This window comes from Pseudopipra pipra, chromosome 14 (assembly GCF_036250125.1).
Source record: "Pseudopipra pipra isolate bDixPip1 chromosome 14, bDixPip1.hap1, whole genome shotgun sequence".
Classification (NCBI taxonomy): domain Eukaryota; kingdom Metazoa; phylum Chordata; class Aves; order Passeriformes; family Pipridae; genus Pseudopipra; species Pseudopipra pipra.
In genome coordinates this window covers 10,829,288-10,844,424 of record NC_087562.1, presented here as the reverse complement: position 1 = coordinate 10,844,424, position 15,137 = coordinate 10,829,288, and the positions used below count along the sequence as shown (strand labels likewise).

The window sequence follows — 15,137 nt, the reverse complement described above, 5'->3', positions numbered from 1 at the left end:
CACAACAAATACTTGCTATTCCATAGTAAGATCTAAAATTCTTGCATGGTTCAACACGACTGACACTGTAGGGTTTTTTAATGGCAGTAGTTCCAAAGTACTCCAAGGGCTGTATGTACACTGTTGTGTACATTACTCTTTAACTATTGGAAATCACTATAACACATTTTTAGCAAAACAGATGTAAAGGAAAAAAAAAAAGAACCAAAATATAGAAATTAATATCCAGTTAACTGGCTCCTGCATATGCTACATATACACTCCCCCTGTTCTTTTTCCTGCTGCTAATGTCTCTCGAGTGCTGTGCAGCTGAAGTACAGCCAGGGCTGGTTTCCACAAGGCAGATGATACCACCCCTTACTGGAGAGCACCTGGCACTGCTGGGAGCCCTGCTCAGTGCCACTTCCTAAGTGCAAGGTTCTGTCCCTGGTGAGAAAAACTGATCTAAAATAAATTCCCTCTGCATATGTGATAGCTGCAAATGTCTGACACTGTGAAAATGTAGCCCTCGATTGAAGGTCCGTCTGAAATGACGCCGTCTGAATTTGAGTACAGCAATCCCTAGGGTTGTGTTTGTTTCTGTGAAAGTGTTCTTCATAGACAAGCAAGCATTATTATTTTCAAGCTCTTGCTTAGAAAAATGTCCAGCAGCTTTACAATGATACCTACATCTTGAGTGTATAAAAGCAGAGTATTAAAGACACAAATCTAATCTTTCTGAAGAATGAAGTGGGTAACTATATCTAACTCTAGTAATTTTAAAGTTTTAGTAAAAATAAAATGCAACACATTAGCTGATAAAAATCTAATAAAATAAAAAATTCAATTTTCTACTTAAATTATTTGTAGATAGGATGTTTATGCCAAATGTATAAGTGTAACCAGTGTCATTTACAAACTCAGTTACAGAGTATTACAGAAGTCTGTTTTGTACAGTTCAGATGTGTGCTTCAATGTAAATTGCCATAGTATCCAGGGCCATGAATTATTATGAAACAGAGAAAGATCACTATTTTTAAAAAAAAGCAGAAACAGAAAACCATAGTAAATTTCAAGTGTAACCCTCATGTGGGGGAGTTACATTTTTCTCTTAGTAAGTCATTGCAGGTTGAATGTGCCTCCAGTATGTGCATGTTTGTACCATTCACAGCGGTAAAGTGGATGACAGCATTTGCTCCCAGCAAGTTACTTCTAAATAATTTTCTTTGTGAAATGTTTCAACATTCAGATTTTCAGTGGCTCCCATAAATAAGTCAGCAAGGACTCAAGAGGATGGTTGCCTACCAAATAAATATGTGACAAAAGCAAATCAGAAATACAGTCATAGTATCAGAATATATTCTTTTAAACCCTTAGGAATAATTTGAAAATTAATATAGGCTGTTTCATGGGTTAGACAATATATAAAGTATACATAGTATATATATATATATATATATATATATATATATATATATATATATATATATATATATAAAGTAGCACAGTATGTTAAACTGTACTTTCAAAATTAGCAGGTAGACTCCTAATATATTCACTCCTTTTAAATATTCCGTTGACATTGAAGTATTTATTAGAAATGTTGTTTGTTTGTTTGTTTTGGATTAGATTTAGCATCTATTTACCAGTCTGCATCCACACACACTCCACTCTCTCTTAGGCCACTGATCAATTTAGAGAATGAGACAAATAACTTGAGTAAATTATTTGCTATTTCCTGTAAAGATATCTAATAATAGAACAATCCCAACATGCTAGGCACGACATGCTTAGGAAGGATGTAGTAAGACATTATTTTCAGCTGCTTCATTGCCATCACCCTCATTTACAGGACAATATTAGAATCAATTGCTGAAAACCATTAGGTTTATGCTGTTAAATGCAGGAGTACTTTAGTGCATCAGCCTGGCTCAAGAGAAGGCAGAGTTTCACTGCCGTTACATGGCTTGTGTTTTTTGGCCCTTGGATCAATTGAACAAATGTTTGGGAATAATTTGCTGCTTTCTATAAATAAAGCAGTAAATGCCACATGTTTGTTTAGGGAAATGAAAAGCTATTCAGGTCTCTTGTCCTATTTGTTATTTATTTTAAAGTTGTCCAAGACTCTTAACTGACTTGATGATCATGTTTTCTGGCATTTCAGATTTCATAAGTCATGGGACTTAATACTACAACTGTAATTTCTCCAAAGAAAACTTCAAGCCCAATGTAAATTCACAGCACCGTGAAATGATAGAAGAGATTAGGAAAGGTCCAAAAAACTATGTTACTGAGGAGCTATACAGTGTTTTCGAGAGGAACTGCAGGACTTATGAATTCCAGTCCCACTAGCTGCAGCTCCAGGGCCTGGGCAAGGAGGTTTTGTTTGACTTCTTGGATTAAGAATCAGAAAAACATCTCCATCTCCTCTCCTGTTTTTTTTTCTCCTGAATCAGAAAATTAATTATTGCCTTGAAAAATCAGTGCCTGGCTAATTGCTTAAACCTTTTACCTGTACTTGCAGGTGTGATTTGGGCTGCACTAAGGGCTATAGATCAGATTTGGTTTTAAACCTTTCTCTATACTCAAGTTGACCAGTATTAAAATGGAACATTTTCTCCTAGAAATTGAATTACTCTCAACAATGACAGAAGATCTGGTCTGGGACTTCCTAGAAAATTGTTAGATGGTCTTTATTGAGAAGTCACTCCTTTTTGTTAATTGGTACGTTACACAAGAAAAGAAAAAAAATGAAAGCAAGGCCACTTCCCTGTCAGGTACCTTAACGCTGCAGGTGGAGTTTGACACGAAATGGAAGATGTTATTGATTTAAAGAACACAGAGAAGAACAGATCATTTTATGTTCACAGTAAATGATGAAACTATTTTGCTAACTGTTTTCAATTTGCACCTTCAGTATCTTTGCATTAGTAGCCAGGAGGGTATATTGGAGAGAAAATAAGAATACTTTGGAAAAATCAGTAAGGAACAAATGGAGCATGTATATTATTAGGGAAAAACACTCTTACACAAATTGAAATACAATTCGAGAACAGAAAGTTCTGAGAGAATGCACTAGGAAACTGCTACAAAGCAAATTTAAAAGTGTGTGGACAAACAAATCTGGTTAAATCAACATAGCCCTATGTATTGAAACCAACTGCAAAAGCTGGATTCCTTCCTTTTCACATTAATGCTTCAGCTCCCAGATTCCCAGCATCTGTATTTGCCTGTACTCTCCAAAAAGTTTGTTCTGTTTTTGACAGACCATCACGTGACTTTGTTCTGAAGAACTGAGAAGCACTCACATGTATTTGCATAAAGCACTTTGTGTAGGAGAGCAGGTCTGGGGCAGCGTGTGGTCTCTGCCGGTGCTGCAGAGGAGCCAAAGCTGCCTGTGGGCACAGCCAGAGATGCCAGGACAGCTTCTGGCACTGGCTGCTCCTTCTTGGAGCCAGTATCACTCTCAGCCCCTTGGCTCTTGACCCCACTGATATTGTGTAAAGTTTTTGGGGTTTTTTTTTGGCAACAAAATCCAGTTTTCTCAGCTATCCCCTTAGAGTAATGAGATTCTGTGGGATTTAGGCAGTAGCTCACCAATACCACATAAGTTACCACTACCTGAAAGTGTTATTGTCTACATACAAACAATGCTACAAACCAGGAGCATTCAAACTGCCTTTTACAGCTGGAGTACGTGGCTTAGACACTGCACAGAAGCGATGCACTAGATGGCACCCACTGCAGCACAGACATACTTGAAGGCTTTTTGATGTTATCTTGATGCATACAAATTGATATCATAACATTGATTTAGTAAAACACATTTTGGGATGAAGAAGATCTTATATAAATAATTACATTATTTTATAAGTTATTCCTCCCGTGCACTGTGAAAAACTTTGAAAAGGAAAAGGAAACATGCATTGAAGGAAGACAATATGAAAGATTTCTACCTGCTGTTGAGTTAGCCATTGATTTTTCTAACTGAGAATAGTCTTTTCGTAGTTACTTATTACCAGGCAACCACAAAGGAGTTTGATTCAAGATCCACTACAGTGAAGAGGGGAAAAAATCCCAACCCAGCCTTGATCAGTCCCTTACTTATTGTAAGAACAAACAACAGTCCTGTTGGGAAATAGGTCACAGAAGGAGGGAAATGCAAACAGCAACCCTTAATGCATAGTCCACCTAAACCACATCATGTTATTTTTGTAAGAAAAGTATTTCTTTTTACTCCTGATGCAACAATCTGTTGTGTACAGACCAGCAAGGTAGACTTGTTTTGTGGTTTTGTTAGTTTGTTTTTTTAAGATGGAAGCTTTAAGTTCAAACAGATATTTTTGTGTTACATTGCCAGGCAGCATAACCAAGCAATTTGTTTATGTGAACCAGGTTTATTTACAGATTTCGCTGTCACCAAATCTAGTAGAGTAAATGAACTTTAAACCTGGGAAAATGCAGCTGAGAGCAGAGATTACTTTCTCCAATAACTATTCAGAAGCATTTGATTGCTTAAGGATCTTTAAGCTCAAGAGTCAAACATTGCTTCATACAGTAGCAAAAGTTGTTTTATATACCCGTACAAGAACGTTTTATTTATTTTAAACAAGGAAAACACTCACCAGGTCTGCCCTCATGGTTCCTCAGAATCCTCCACCACCACACAAAAGCATTCTTTACAAGCCAGTTCTTGCATGGAGCCAACTGCTTTTTTCTTGCTGGTATTTTGCACTATGGGAAACTACCACTTCATTATACAGAAAGATTTAAAAAAAAAAAAAACAACCTAGCATCCCAACATTAGGTTGTTGAATAATTTGCACAGAAACAAGCTTCAAATACAGATGAAAGAGGGCTAAGAGTACATATTCCTCCTCCAGCCTGCTCAATCAATGGGGATTATGGTTTTTCTTTAAAAAGCTGCTGTAGCAGCAAGAAATACTCTTCTTAAAGCACTAACAATCTCAATCCCCTTCGTGCTTCACTGAGACCTGTTGCACAGGATTTGATAAATGCTATATTCAGCACCAAATCTCTGGGCCAGGAGATTACTCAAGGGAGTATATGTACCTATTTAGGGGCTGTAACATAAAATAAATTCAGTTATTCCAGCTACTGTTAAAGTGCAAATAGTGATTAATCAGCTGATTCCTAGAACTTTTTAGAAAATAAAGTTGGATCTGCACAGTTTTAAGATCTCTCATGAGTTTTAACATCCATCAAGATGTCAAATGGCTGGCTGCATTTATTTACACTGCATTTTTGAGGTAAGACTATTTTCTAATCAGTTGCTCATGTTATATTTAGGATACATTCATGATGATTCCAGATATAAAATAGAAAAGGTCCATTTTGAAAATACCTCAAAAAAGTTGCCACCAGCCACTGGATCACTAATTATTTTCTACAGATTAAGTTCTAGCAAAAGAAGTTTACTATATTTAAAACCCTGAGCTGTAAATTCTGAGGAAACAGAATCATATCATGTCTCTCAAATAGGAAGATTTACTTACAGTTCAGCTTCTTTTCTGCCACAAGGTAGAAAACTTACGAAAAAACCCTAACAAATACACAGCTTTTAACTATAAACACCATTTGAACAATCTTCTTTTTAAATTTAAAAATCCTTAGAAAATCAATTTAAGGCCAAACAGAAAGATACATAAACATTTCAACTTATTTATGTATTTCCAGTGGTCTTTGGTAGACTACCAGTGGCAAGACTACAAAAACTTCCAGTATGTGTCTTCCTATCTGAGCCATGCAGGAAAGGATGGTAACCAAAGTTTACAACACACTTCAGTAACATCAGCTGTGCTTCAGGAGCTGCTAAACATGGATTTTAGCTGAAAGTAAATCAAATTAACTCTTGCATGGTTCTACACCACCCTCTCAGCATGGCAGCTCTGAACAGCTCCTGTCCTGCAGCTCGAGCATTACCCCGAGGCCAAGTTCAGAAGATAAAAAAAAAAAGGATCCTTCCACGAGCTTCCTATGTATTGTGAGGGGGAAAGTTGGAGAAAAATCATACATTAAGAACCCTCTTCATGCATGTACATGCTTGCATTTATTCTCAGGCTTACAGACTCTGCTCCAGCTCTCCTGGAAGGAAAAAGAGCAGACCACGGCCACTTTGAACAAAGTCAGCTTCCAAACTCCAGGCAGAGGGGCCCAGCACTGAGCCGAGGAAGGACCCAGATACTACAAAAAATGTTACACAGCTCCTCGAGTAGCTGCTTCCACAGTGCTGTGAAGGGGAAAACAGGGTGTCAAGAATGGTGATAAACTGCAGTAGTTAGATTAAACATTTATTTTTCGTATATTCACAAAATCTTCACAAAAGTATTGAAACTCAAAAAGGAATTAGACTTGAGTCAAATACAGAGATGAAATGTACAAGACAAATGAGCAGGCAAACTAAAAGGTCTTGAAAGTATTTTACTTCAGATTGAAAAATGAACAGTTCAACTGTTCCGTTTAAATAAAGATTTGCAAGATATACAGTATTTTATGAATACAATGCTGGTCATTTGAGGCAATGTAAAATACCTCAATTATTCCTTCATGCTTTTTTTTTTCTTTTTTTTTCTTTTTTTTTTTTTTTCTTTTAGAAAGATACTGTTTACCAAAAAGAAACTTGAGCAGTCCAGGAAAAGCTATTTTCCATTAAATTTATGAAAACCATAAATTGAGGCAAACCTAAGATTCCCAATGGAATCAAGATTATCTTCCCGCTACCACCACCTTAAAATTATCACATGCTTATTGGAACACTAATATCTGCACCCTAAGAGTACATTTGCTTTCAACAATGAGGGTGATTCTTTTAAAAACACTTCAGTGTGGTAAATGCGATACAGATCTTTGCAAGTATTAAGTTTTGGAACAGTTTTGCTAATAGCAGCTAACAATACTGGATTAATATAATTTATAAATAATTGTTCCCTAAGCGGTGAACATAAGTCTACACATTCACAATAATCTAAAACAAAATAAATACTTGACTATGCATAATGTGGTACAACTTTTACTAGCTTCTATGAACAAAAGCTGAACATCTTCTTGATAAAATTATCTGATCAAATTAAAATATGAATCTAAAAATTAAAAAAAATTGTCAAATTAACATCACTTAAGCTTAGTGTTGGAGTAAATGTTATGACTTTCTGTATTTTTGGAATATATATATTTTCCTTTTTGAAGTAAAACACTTTAACACATTGAAAATGTTTATTAATTTAAGTGATAACACCAGTTCTGGTCTTATTTTACTTTAAAAATCATTGCACTCATAAGTGCCCATTAAAGGTCAGGTTGGTCTGTAGTATTCTGTAAATCTAAATGAAAAGAGTTTCTCAAAGCTAACAGTACTTTTTATAAAAGCATCATCTCAGAACCGCTGCATTAAATACAGCCACGTACGCCAAGTACAGACTTTCCTCTTTAACAAAACATGTGAAAGTAAATGCCACTTAACTCTCCACCACCCAAGTGTCCCAACTCCTGTTCCAAGCTATGCCTGTGAGTGCAATTACGATTTCATTCGCAGTCATGGCATCAAAGGTACTGCAACCGAGACTCGTAATGCGACTGAACCACACAAATGTGGAGTTTAAATGAAATGCTAACTAGGTCAATGAAGAAGTACAATGAGATATGAAAGGTTTGGGTCTTTAAGGCAATACAAAGTATATTTCATTATTTGAAACGATTGTTTTGTTTTTTTTTTAATAATTAAGTGTAAATATAAAAATGCCTAAGAGGGGAGTGAGAAAAAAATACTTTAATTGTAAAATTTACTTAAAGCTTCAACAGTTATCATCTCCTACAGGAGTTAGCAAAAATATAAAAGACAAAAAAACCCAGACCTGGAAGGGGGAGGAAAGGCACAAACAAGGAGGCATGGGATTAAAGCAGCCCAGGAATGCAAACATCTGTAACAAACTGAGTGTCGTTGTTTTGTGTTTTTTAAAACCAAAAAGAAAAAGAAGAAAACAATCACCACCACCAATCAAACGAAAAAACCCCAAGTGGCCCTAGGTTGTTTCTTTAAAAAAAAGAAGAAAGGGTGGAGGAGAGACCACTATGGGGAGGAAGAGAAGGATGCAACTATAAAACCCCATTGCCTGAAATGATGGCACTCTAGAAAACAAGGTGAAGGTTACTTCTCCGAGATGACAAGCTCAGTGTCTACACAAAGTACATGTACACTTTATACAAATGAAAATCTTCATTTGCCACCATGAACCTTTCTGTCAGAGGAACAGCTTTTGCAGATCAAATGTTCTATTAGATCTTTCAAATGCCAAGAAAAGAAATTCTGAGCAATATAACTAGTAATGTCTCTTTATATGGATGTTAAGATGACAATTCAGATTATTTTCCAAACTAATCCTGAGAAAAATTTATGTTTACAATTTAAACAGTAATGTTATGTAAAAAGTATTAACAAATCCACTATTACAAATGTCAGTTTTCCTATATGGTCATCTATATATACACAATAAAATGGTAAGTATATGCAAAAATAATTAAAAAATCATGCACAAATTACTTTCACCTTTAAAGGCTGGGTTTCCCTCAAAATACAATTTTTTGCCTTTTTTTTCCTATTTTTTTGTGTTTTATTTGTTTGTTACCACCCCCTAGACACACTGAGTACTACCTCTACAGGTCAGCATGAGCTGATGGGAATTACATTTATTTTACATTCAAGCTTTTATATCCTAAATGACCCTGTTGTAGCATATGACTTATCAAATGAGCAGCCTTTTTCCTCTTAAAAAAATTTTTTTTTCCTTTTTTTCTCCATTTTTTTCCTTTTTTTTTTTTTTTCTTGTTTTTTTTTCTGCAGTGATCAATCTTCATGTTCCGTTCCGTGGCGAGCTGGGAAAAAAAATGCAGTTGCTAATCTATGTCTGAACAGTCTGAAGCTCCAGAAGAGATCCAAGGAGTCACTATCAAACTATCCTGTAGCATGAGATCATTGCACACAGAAGAACAGTCATAAAGTAGGCAACTATCTACAAAGGTCTGACAGGGCTGCATCTCTCTTGTGTTTCCTCTTTTTGCCGTGGAAAAACTGATGGTGTGATTTGCTGCCTTGATGTTGTTTGTTTGTGACTGAGGTACCATGGCTTGAGTTTGTTGGACCTTGGAAGCCTTTGTTGGAAGAGCGAAATAACCGTGCAGATCCATGCTGGAACAGAAAGAAAACATGGTAAATCCATGATAAAGGGAAAAAAGCGTGGCAATCACACATCCCTGGTTCTGGGTAATGAGGATGTTCACTTATGAAAACCTTACACTTGAAAAGCTTGCTAGGGCAGAAGGAGCCTGGCCATTGCTGAGACAGCAGCACAGCACTGCCCATCTTCCACTTTGGTGACTGATAACCAAATGTTCATCTCTAGATCCAAAACTATGCAGGTCCAGAGAAAAGAGCAGAGCACTTGGAATTTTGGAAAGGATAGAACCGTTCTACTGTTTTACAGAAAAGTGAATCCATAATCCAAGACAGCAGAGGAAGATTGCTCAAATCTCATCCAGGATTAATTTTACACCACATCTTTTTTAGAGATATAGGGTATCTCAGATTGTGCACATTCACATTCCAGCCTGGAATTAGTTCTGCCTAATAACACAAACACACACTAATGGCATAGGCAAGGCCCAGTCTGTGAACTGTCTCATAAGAAGCTAGAGAGAGATCATTAGCAAGGAGAAGGCATGTCTTTAGAATTATTTTCAGGAATAATATTCCAGAAGATTCCAGACTATTTTCAAACATAAAAGTCCTACACTGTGTCCAAGAATAAAATTTAAACAGAATATATCCAAAGTATATTGTATATAGAGAGGCATATAATATTTCCAGAATACTGAGTTGCCATAGAAGCATTCTTAACATGAGAAATCCCCTAAATGCACAAGCTCTGGTAGGTGTCATCATAAAGATATTTATCTATAGGGGGAAATGAGAGGGGATTTCATGTGTCACCAAAGAATCTTAACCTCCCTTAATGGAAGGCAGCTCAACAAGTATCAACAGCTAACAGAGCAGCCAGAGTTTTAAACACATATTTTAGCTAACTGTCTTTCACTGAGGGTAAGTTCTCAAATTCTCTAGTCAAAACTGGACTGACATGCTTTTTGCAAAGAGGAAATGGGTGCAACACATCTCTATACTTCTGGCAAATCTAGATGTCCCTAAATAAAGTCAGTCCAATTTCACCTGCTTTAGGGCTGGGAAAGCCACAGATGGAAATTCATCTGTGCAAGCTAAAGAAAGAACCAGGTGATTTCAGATAAAAATCAGTGCTGAAAACCTTTTAGTGGGGTAAAGGGAAGGTGAAAAACACAGCATTTCCTTTCCAGAACAAGCTACCCTTCTGTGGGGGAGATGTGTAATATTCAAATAATCTATACAGATGCTGTTTTCAAACATTCCACAAACCTGAGATTTGTTCGTGTTGCTGGATGTATTGGCTGTTTGGCTATTTTGTGTTTTCCCACTTGACTGGGAGGATTCCAGTGACACTTCTTGTGACCCCACTCTGTTTGTGGTAGACTGACGACAACTCAATTGTTTAGAGGTTTTGCAAGGTGTTCCATCAGAATCCTTCAGGAAAATGTAAAGTATTAGTGAGTTTTTCTTAATAGTAAGTTTTTCTGCAAATGACTTTTCCTTTAAAAATAAAGCTAACAGTGGACAAAACTTAAAATATGTTTAATAGATATAAAAATTCTTTCAATCCAGAATTTTTACTGAGTAAAACACATTTAAAAATTTATTGATGTGTGATTCTGATTTTGAGATCTGCCTTTTATTTTATTTTTTAAATAGAATTCCGAAACAGATTTTTTTAAAGCTTTTTGCTTTTATTGTTTTTTAAAGCACGTGGCTTGGAATTACCAGTCTTCTTTTGTTTTTGTTTTTGAAATATCATTTTCCCAGAGAAAAGAGAGCTATGGAACTTAATATCTACTACATTTACTCTCTACATGTATTGTGTCAAAAACACACTGCAACTTATATGTGTAGAAATTGCATAAGAGTTAACATCTTATGCAAGTTAGGATTCTGGATGAAATAACTAACTAGGACTCCAAGCTTCTAAAATGTATTCTGTGGCAATCCAAATCAGGGGGGGAAAAACTGAAAAGAAATTAAAAAAAAAAAGTCAGAAAACCTTCAGTACTTACTACATCACTAGAGCTGGACAGTGTAGATGATGATGATGATAAAGGACCTGATGAAGAATTTGAAGAATGTTTACTAAGTGTTTCTGAAGTTTTATTTCTAGGTTTTCCCAGTGCTTCATTCTCTTCAGCAAGGTTATTGTTGCATTTGTCTAGCTGCTGAGTATCTACTATCAAGGTTACTCCATTACCTAGCAAAAACAAAACAGAAGCATCACCACACATTAACTGCTAAAGTATGTTGCCTTGGGTTTTTATAATATAGCCACTAAGATACATAAAGCCTGTTACATCCTGCAGGACCTGCACACCAAACACAGGCAGACACAGTGAGGGTGTCTGTGTGCACACTCTGCAGGCAGCACCTCGCAGAGGGCGTGGTGGCTTCCCAACAACATCATTAATGCACACTATGAAAACCTGGGCACTGCCCACGGTTCAACATGGGAATTAGAGCAATAACACACAGATGAAGGCAGCAACAAAGTTCAGATGGGCTGCTTTAGATTGTTTCATGCCATGCTTCAACAGCATTTAAATACATAGGTTTAAATTCTGTTCCTATATGCCCAATACTCAGCAACTCCCATTTTTCTTCTGCTGGAGCTGGTAGGATCAGAAGAACTCTAAATAAGTCTCATTGCTTTGTATGAATTCCTACACTGAAGGTAAAACATACAGAACTCTCACATCTCACTAACTTCTGCCTTAAATTAAAAAAAAAAAAGAATTGGAACTTAAATGCAAACTAAATCTACAAGACAACCACCGTAACTGTCACCATTACCTGCCTGACATGGGGTTATTTTTATTTTATTAATTGCTGTTTTATCTCACATAAGACACTTAGGAGTTCCCTCTGATTTACATAACATACATTTGTTGTCCCACTAGCTGTATTTGCATGGAGGTAGCTAATAGGGAGTTAAGGATTCCTTGCAGGATTGACCAGCAGTTCTCTGCCATTCCTGGGGGCACAGCAGGGCCACAAGGGCCTGAGAGAACACAAATGGCCCAGAGCACATTTAACTGACAGGTACAGTGACAGAAATCACTAACACAGGTTTTAAAAACAAATAAACAAAATCCCAACATTGGGGAAAGACTGGGTAGTTGCATCATGTACTCTGATTAATCCCTAACAAGAGAAGACTTGTAGTAGGCAACATTCTAAAATTAATTGGAGACTATTAAAATTAACTTTAGTTTGAAAACTTCCAGACAGCAGATACACCTACACCAAAAGTGGCAACTGACTGCTGAAGTCAGAAGATGGGCAATGGATTAAAGATGATTTTAAAAGACATTGTAACCAAGTTGTCTGCGTAGACTTTGTGTTTCCATTTGTTAAAAACAAAAATAATGATTGATATTTCAGGATTTTCCTGTTTAAAAGACTTATTCCACTTATATGGTCAGTCTTGGATTAAATATTACTTCTGTACACGTATGATATTTTACACTTTAAAATGAAAAATAAAAGAACAGAGGGTTAGTATTCAGATTTAAACTAGCATTCCCAGTAATTCTTTTTAAAACCTTGTCCACATTTAAAGGACAAAGGAAGTGTGAGAGTGACAACATGGTAATTTAAATTGGAAGTTTTTCCAAAGTCTCCTTTTGGAAGGCAGCACTCTGTACAGAGCTCTCTATTGACCAAATCTATTGCAGTAGAGTAAAGACGAGGCCATTTTACTCTTGTACAAATCTAACTTTTCTGGATGAAATGATGAGAATACTGAACAAAAAAAGGAAATTTCTACTAAGATGTGCACATTGCCTTATGTGAGGCAAAAGCAACAATAAAATCTGTATGATCAAAATGTGCAGGAAATTTCCCAATCTCAGCCCAGCTGAGTCAAAACTTACCATTACACGAAGACTCTGTCCTGCTCTGCATTCCCCACTGCTTGGATATCCAGTCTCTGTATGTGGCCACTTCTTGTGTTACTCTAATTATTCTCCCTAATATACTGCAAAAGAGGAAAAATACAAAACCATCAGCACAATTAATTTTTAAGACACACAAAAATATAAGCAATTAATGTCTGAGATTTAGACATGGAGAATTTACCTTTCTGTTTCGTTGTTAGGATAATATTTAGCTATTGGGGAAACTGCATGGCTCAGAACAACATAGGCATAATCAAAAGCCTGTTTCACTTGCATGGCACCATAGGAACTCCTCCCAACATCATTACCTTAAAATAAGAATATAAATAAATAAGATTGAAACTGTGGTTATCGCCTTTCAGACAAGAGACAGCAGCATTGTTTTAAAATTGCCTTTAAGTCCCAACTAACTGCAATTACCTGTTGTAGAACAGGATTACTGAAGCATAAATATTTGAAAGAGCTTAGAAGATCTATAGATATTTACATGCACAAAAGTCCAAAACAGCAATTCTCTGGGTAAAAGTGCAATACATGAAGAAAAAAAATAAAATTAATAAATTACAAAAAATAATTAAAATCCTGTACTGCATATATTACATGTATAAAAGTAATGTCCTGGATGACATTCTTCTAGATCAGAAATGTGTTAACACTCTTCTTGAAACTGCCCCTGACGTGCCACTTCAGCAGCTACCTGTATTCTGAGTTTGTCTTGTGTTCCTACACATGAACAAGATGTTTCTGTTTGGTTCTTGGTGGTCATTCCATCTGTTATCTATCTACAGATACACAGCTGTATATCTAATTCTTTGATTTAACTCCACTGGATTAAGGACTCCCCCAACCTTTCTTTCATACTCTGTGTGTTAAGTCTTGCTTTGTGAGGCTACCTGGCTGTAAGGGATCCTCGATGTACAGCATTGATGGTCTGTAGCCATCCAGCATGCTTTTCTGCACTTCATCCTTGGCAACGTAAGAGCCACCATCCTTTATTCGGATTCCAGTCTTCAGATAATTGAAGTGACGTCCATATAATTCAAAAAACTCTATTAAAAGAACACCATAGTTGGCATTGGGCATACAGGCATCTTCCCTGGGATGCAGCTATTAAGAAGAGAGAAAAAAAAAATCATTTTCTTAAGACTTCAGGTTTCAAGTGCCTTTATGTGTCTTCTCTTTTTCACAGCAAACATGTCTAAATGCAGTAATAAAAATTAATAAAACATAATATATAAAGCTAATATGTCTAAATATAGTATTTTCTCTTGATAAAGCAGTTTTGCATCTTTAAATCAAGATGCTATAAAAACTTTTATAAACTAATTACCTCTTAAAAAAAAAGGCTGTCAAGCATTAACATTTTTGTATTTGAACTTTCAGTCCAGTAAGTGAACTTCCAGCACTAATGGCAGAGTTCTTGTGAAAAAGTAAAGATATGTGCACCTCACAAACCTGGGTCTGCAATACAAATACAGGCTTCTCATGTGCACAGCTATACCCATGGTTCCCTCTGCTGTTAAAGTATGCAGCCTGAGAAACTATGAACAAAACCAGCTCCTAGTTTTAACATAATAGATAGAAAATATGACTTCTTTTCTTTTCCTTCTTGCAGGAGCAAATGGAAGTACTATTAGTCAATATAAGAAAAACTGGGGTTGGGAGAGATTTCAGTTTCTCTTAAAAAGATACGTCTGTTGCCTTAATTTCATTTGTGCTCAGCAGGCAACTGCAACAGCATTAGGCAAACGCTGAGCTCCAGTTCCAGGCTCAGGTTTAAAAGTAACTACAATCTGGAAAAGTACAGACTTACACTTACAGACCCATAGTTATACAGTTACATTTAGTTCAGGAAGAAGAATGAGGCTGATACAGCCAGAAATCACTACTTCATATTTCTACAGTATTTTCTTCCCCCAGGCACAACAATATAGATTTAGCTCATGCATTTTGCCCTATTAGATTCAAGAGAAAGTTGTAAAACACATTTAGAAACCTAGACAAACAACCACAATTCCATTGCATTCATTAAAGCACGTACAGGGCACATGACCTGGAAA

General features: G+C 36.2%; 1 protein-coding gene across 1 annotated transcript in view; it reads right to left on the bottom strand.

The window, feature by feature from the left end:
* Positions 1–6,277: 6,277 nt before the first annotated feature.
* TENT4B (terminal nucleotidyltransferase 4B) overlaps positions 6,278–15,137 on the bottom strand; it is a 41,892-nt gene continuing 33,032 nt past the window's right edge. The window contains exons 7-12 of the mRNA XM_064671146.1: positions 13,971–14,184; positions 13,259–13,385; positions 13,054–13,157; positions 11,188–11,375; positions 10,439–10,603; positions 6,278–9,181 (exon numbers count right to left, since the gene is read on the bottom strand). Of these exons, the coding sequence (XP_064527216.1) occupies positions 9,002–9,181; positions 10,439–10,603; positions 11,188–11,375; positions 13,054–13,157; positions 13,259–13,385; positions 13,971–14,184 (978 nt within the window). The 3' untranslated portion in view covers positions 6,278–9,001. The remainder of the gene's footprint in view (positions 9,182–10,438; positions 10,604–11,187; positions 11,376–13,053; positions 13,158–13,258; positions 13,386–13,970; positions 14,185–15,137) is intronic.